We start from the raw sequence: 5,333 nt of genomic DNA on the forward strand, positions 1-5,333 counted from the left end.
CCATTCCCTTACATTTACCCCTTCACCTAACACTATGGGCAATTTAGCATGGGCCAATTCACCTGACCTGCACATCTTTGGACTGTGGGAGGAAACCAGAGCACCCAGATGAAACCCATGCAGACTCGGGGATACCATGCAAACTCCACACAGACAGTTACCCTGGACTCGAACCTTGGACCCTGGTGCTGTGAGGCAGCAGTGCTAACCATTGAGCCACTGTGAATGCTTTGCAAATTTCTCTCTCACTTTTTGAAAATCAAATTGACACATTGAATAATTACAGGAAATGGATACATTATGGCAATTCTCAATTTTTTTCTAAATTTAGAGTGAGCCAATGCATAGACACGTGTTTGTGCAAGAGCTCAGCAGTTGAAACATATCTCCCAATTAGTCTGCTATTAGTAAGGGATCAGTATAATCATCAGGCTCATAAAATGTATCTGTAATTCTAGAAATGAGGAAAAACGTAGTATAAGGCATCCACAGCACAATGAAAGTGCCAGAAATGGTGAACAATAAAGTGATGGATTTCCTTCGGCTCTGCATCTCTGGATCGTCGCTGTTCTGGGTGTTGTGTTGACCTTGCAGTGCTCTGCGGGTTCGATTCGCCATCACAATGTGTTGGACAGTCAGTGCATTGAGCAGTAAAATGAGAAAGTATGGCAATAGTGGGTTTAAAATTGTGTGAAACCAGTCAAAGGTGATCCATCCTGGTAAGATAAAGTAGTCTGGTTTGAAATGGGTGCCCCAATCTCCATTGTTAATGATATAGATTGGCTCATAAGCAGAGGACAGGGGGGTGTTTTTGAAGTAGAACACAACACACATAGTCACTATCACCACAGCTGCAGGTTCCTCCCTGCAATACTTTGCTCTCAACCTCTGGCAGCAAATGAGGACAAAACGATCGACAGTGAAAGTGACCGTGAGCCAAACAGAGCAGTCAACAGCTGTGTAGTTGATCATCACATTGATGTTCCTTATTGAGGTGAAGTGTAGAAATGAAAATGGGAAATAGTAGTAAAGCATGTAGCAGATTATCACATTGGAAATAATGACCAGGAGATCAACTGTCGTCATACCCACCAAATAAAGAGTGATCCCTTTGGACAGACCACACTCTCCATGACATAGAAGGACAATTGTCAGGAGGTTAGCTACAAAGAAAAGAGCAGAATTCTCAGATTACTGACACAATGTTACTTTGAAGTTTGGGCTCAAAACCAGGTCATTTGCCCCAATAGGTCTACATTATGGTTCACACTGCAGACGTGGTTCCTCCTACCAACTTCATCTTAAAATATTGAGATATTATTTCTTTCAACCTCATGTAGTTCCTGAGATCTCCTATCATGCAAACTTACAAATGTGTAGAAATATTGCACAGATTGGAAGGAAGCAAAATCTTTCACAAACCAGAATCCCTTTACAGAGATGGATTGAGTGGGTGTACTCCCCCACCACTTTGCCTGATGCCAATTAATAATTAAACAGAAGTGGGGGGGCGGTTGAGTGGCAGGAGCTGCCCCCTTTGAACATTGACTAGTTTACATACACTGAGGCTCATTGTGAGCACAGTTGACCACAGTTGTATGGGATTCACAGTTTGCACAGGCAAAGCATTATGGGGAGAGGGTTTTGAGCAGTATTATGTCATGGGCACTGAGATAGATAAAAATCCATCAATATATTTGCAGGCTGAAAGTTTGGATGTAGTAGGTGACAGTGTTATGTCAGGGGCGCTGAGACAGATAATAATCCATCAAAGTCTTTCCAAGTGCAGAGTTGGAATGTAGTTGGTGATTTTATTCATGTACGTGGAAGTTCTTTCTTTTATTTTGACTACTTTGTGTTGTTCAGTGGGTACAATGAGAAACATACCAGAGGTGACAGAGGGCTTGACCCTTCATTAAATGGGTGTTGTTAAGCCTGAGACTCAAACAGGAGTCCGGGGCAGCTGTCCCCATGGGGAGTGTAAAAGTGGGAAGAGATCAAGACAAGAAGGTTCAAAGGGCAGATAACCAGGGGCAGGTGGGCTCTGTATAACAGGGAAACCATTGAGAATAACAGCAGCCTGAAAGGAGAATGTACATCAGTGCCTTGAGTTTACAGACAGAGGGCAAACTATCTGCAGCATCTGGAGCCCCAGTGTCTGCACAGAATGTGTGTCTCTCCAGACAGTCAGTGATGTCTCTTTGTGACAAATCAGTGTGACTGGGTATTCAGAGTTTGTAATTTTAATGGTCACCCGTGGCACTGAGCGTTTGTGCCTCCAGCATTTTGCTAGCATTAGACTGAGATCCTCACAGTGGGCCATAAGCTCCTGTACAACATTGTATGCAGGTGGTAATATCTGCAAGGGTTAGGTGTGCTCACATCTAAATCACTTCCACCACAGATGAGTTTCGCCAGGAAAAAAGATGGCCACAGGATTCAGGAATCTTGCTGGATTCTCAAAACTGGAAGGAGTCATCAATTACAAGCATGTTGCTGTTGAGGTTTCAGTGAGATAACCAGGGGCATTTGTAAATATTAAAGGGGCTCACTTCCTAAGTGTCTAACTAGTCAGCAATTATCGACAAAGGCTTCTTCAGGTATGTGTGTGTATTCCAGGGAGGGGTCCTGACCACCCTCAGTTCCATAGTGGGCAATGTACCACAGCCATTGGAGAGATAGATTCTGGGAGGGAAGGGCTGTCTATTGAAGAGATAGCTCATGACCCCAGTGAGACACATGAGATCAGATGTTGAGTGACATTGCAATAAGATTCACACAAGCACCAAGGTGATCTGTCAAAAGGATTAACATCCTGCTCAACTCCATAGTGTTACCTCAAGCTATGACCAGTGACAGGACCATTGTCCTGTGGTAAGGCAGCTACTGAAAAGGATGCTGGGACATACATTAATAAACACTCCAATCAACATCCATCCATAAGACTTGTCAAATTAGCAAAAGCAATACCGACACATCCATCCTCATGTGCATGTATTTAATGAAGGTTATCAGCAATACCATTCTTGTAAAGACATCATAAATTATTCCCCGTGTTCTCCCATATGGTCTCAGTGTGATTTCTTACATTGTTCCTGCCTGCTGCACTGTAGCCTTCCCCATGTGCTGCCAGTGGTCCTGGAGGCAGGCGGCTGACTCTAATATCCCTTTGTCTGGAATGGCCTTGGGGGTGGTCCTCTGTTTGGCCGAGTCTGTCTGGATCCTGACATGGTGAGGCTCTCCTGCACAGTGTCAGGAACCTCCTTCATCACCATGGCTCTCTGAAGCACTGGTGTCAGTGGCAGAGGGTAGAGGAGTAACTGTCCCCATCAGGAGTGCCCTGACAGGTACTTCCTGATGGTGACTGGTCCTCCCCATGTCCCATTCTGAGGCTCACTTGACCCTCCATACTTTCTTGACAGAGGGATAATGACCTGACGATGATGTCAGATACCTCCATCCTCTCTCTTGCACTTTGGGTTCAGTGACACTGCAATGGATCAGAATAATTCAAACAAAACCCACTTATAAACTGAACCATAACCAAAACATAACATGAAATCCACTGTTCACCCTCACTGAGGAGAGTTACAAGGGCAAAATATTAATCTAGAATATCAAAAAAACAGATTAATGATGATGACATCTTCATCTGTGATCACTTAAGAGGACACATGCCTTCTCTGGGAAATCAGTTGAACAGAGTCACAAACATCTCCATTTCAGAGGAGATGACAACAATCTCCCTCTGCCAATGGTAACAACGTCTCCCTTCTTCTGCCCTTCCTTCATAGAGTAAGCTTCGTCCCCCTGAACCTCACCTCGTGTACGCCTTCCTGCCCCGTCATTCCCCTCAGCTCTCCAGCCTCCCAGTGGGTCTCCAGGTGAATGACCAACTACAACATCTCCTCCTCCTCGATCAGAGTCAGTTTGGCCACAGCTCCACTGGTCCTTGGTCTCTCACTCAGCCTCTTGCAGCACATCAACCACATTGACCAGATGTGCCCATACCTCCTAGGTAAAAACAAAGACTGCAGATGCTGGAAACCAGAGTCTAGAATAGAGTGGTGCTGGAAAAGCACAGCAGGTCAGGCAGCATCCGAGGAATCTACTGCCCACCTCTGCCAACTCTGCCTGATAACTGAGACACAGGGGAGGGCTCACTCCTCGGCTTTGGGCCTGCCCTGGTCGGAGTGGATCATATCTCCACCTTGACAAAAGGGTTTGTGAAAGATGGCACTGTCACAGGAGACACCATGGTTAAAGTTCATGGTCTAACCTGCTCCCTCAACAATAAAGGTTCGGAACTCTCAATGCTGCCTCCCCACAGCTGAAGGAGATTTACACAATCCCACTTCTCCTCAGCTGCCTGCTCATCCCCACAGCCCTGTACAATGACGGCCGGAGTTGACTTGCTGTTCACGGCCTGACCCTTCTCCTAGTGGACACCCGCCCTCACCGTGTACTTCACTGAGGAGGCGCCATGTGACTTGGGTGACCAGCTCTTGGTCCCACTGTGAGGATCATTCAGGTGTGTGAGCACGTGGACCGGGGCACGATTCCACTGACCAACATCAAATTCAGACCCATGTCCCAGCAACAGACCCAGACACATGGCAATAAAAACCCAGTCGGAGAGAGCTTTGGGATCCAGAAATCTGAAAGTACCTGTTCCTCCCAGACAAGGACCATTTAGCACACGTCAGGTCACAGATTCCTCATGTCCTCATGGAACTAAACTAAAATTCACAGATTACAGCATGAGCTGTTTCTTGTAGGAACACCTGAAACTGGATCCAGCATGAGGAGAGAAAGAGGGAGGGTTTATACACTGAGAGATATATCAGGGGAAAGAACAGAGTCAAAGTGGGATTGAAAAGATAACACAACCTGTTTCAGCTTCTTACCAGGAACTCCGAAGATTGCGAGGAAATGGTAGTAAGTGAAAGCTATCTGTTCAATTGTTGGTAATTCCATTTTCAGAGAAGGGGGAGCGATATCAATTGGTATCACCAGATCTGAATCATCAGACATTCGTCCGTTATATAAAGCAAGTAAATCTCCCCTGTGATTTTGTGTGGTTGCAGAGAGAGTGAAATTATTTTGCAGACTTTGAACAAACAGGTACAGTTAATTTTAATAGATATTCCACAATACAATCTTCACCTACACTGGAAGATTGAAGGAGAACAATTGGGCCAGGTCCATCTCAGGGCTCCTTGCTCGCTCTCTTAGTGCTCTCTACATGGATGCTCACACCATCCCTGCCTTACCTTGCCTTTCTCACTTTGCCCCCTCACCCACACAGTCAGAGTATCATAGAGCTGTGCAGC

At 45.6% G+C, this 5,333-nt stretch overlaps 1 protein-coding gene across 1 annotated transcript; it reads right to left on the reverse strand.

The window, feature by feature from the left end:
• Window positions 1–393: 393 nt before the first annotated feature.
• Window positions 394–5,034, reverse strand: LOC148149029 (putative G protein-coupled receptor 139). The gene is made up of 2 exons (XM_087991745.1): window positions 4,908–5,034; window positions 394–1,163 (listed from the first exon to the last, which is right to left on the reverse strand). The coding sequence occupies exons 1-2, from the start codon at window positions 5,032–5,034 to the stop codon at window positions 394–396; spliced, it is 897 nt and encodes a 298-aa protein (XP_087847871.1).
• Between the last annotated feature and the right edge of the window lie 299 nt (window positions 5,035–5,333).

The sequence above is a fragment of the Chiloscyllium plagiosum genome, unplaced genomic scaffold (genome assembly GCF_037043375.1).
Source record: "Chiloscyllium plagiosum isolate Xiang-an unplaced genomic scaffold, Cpla_swu_hap1 HiC_scaffold_10, whole genome shotgun sequence".
NCBI classification, from domain to species: Eukaryota; Metazoa; Chordata; class Chondrichthyes; order Orectolobiformes; family Hemiscylliidae; genus Chiloscyllium; species Chiloscyllium plagiosum.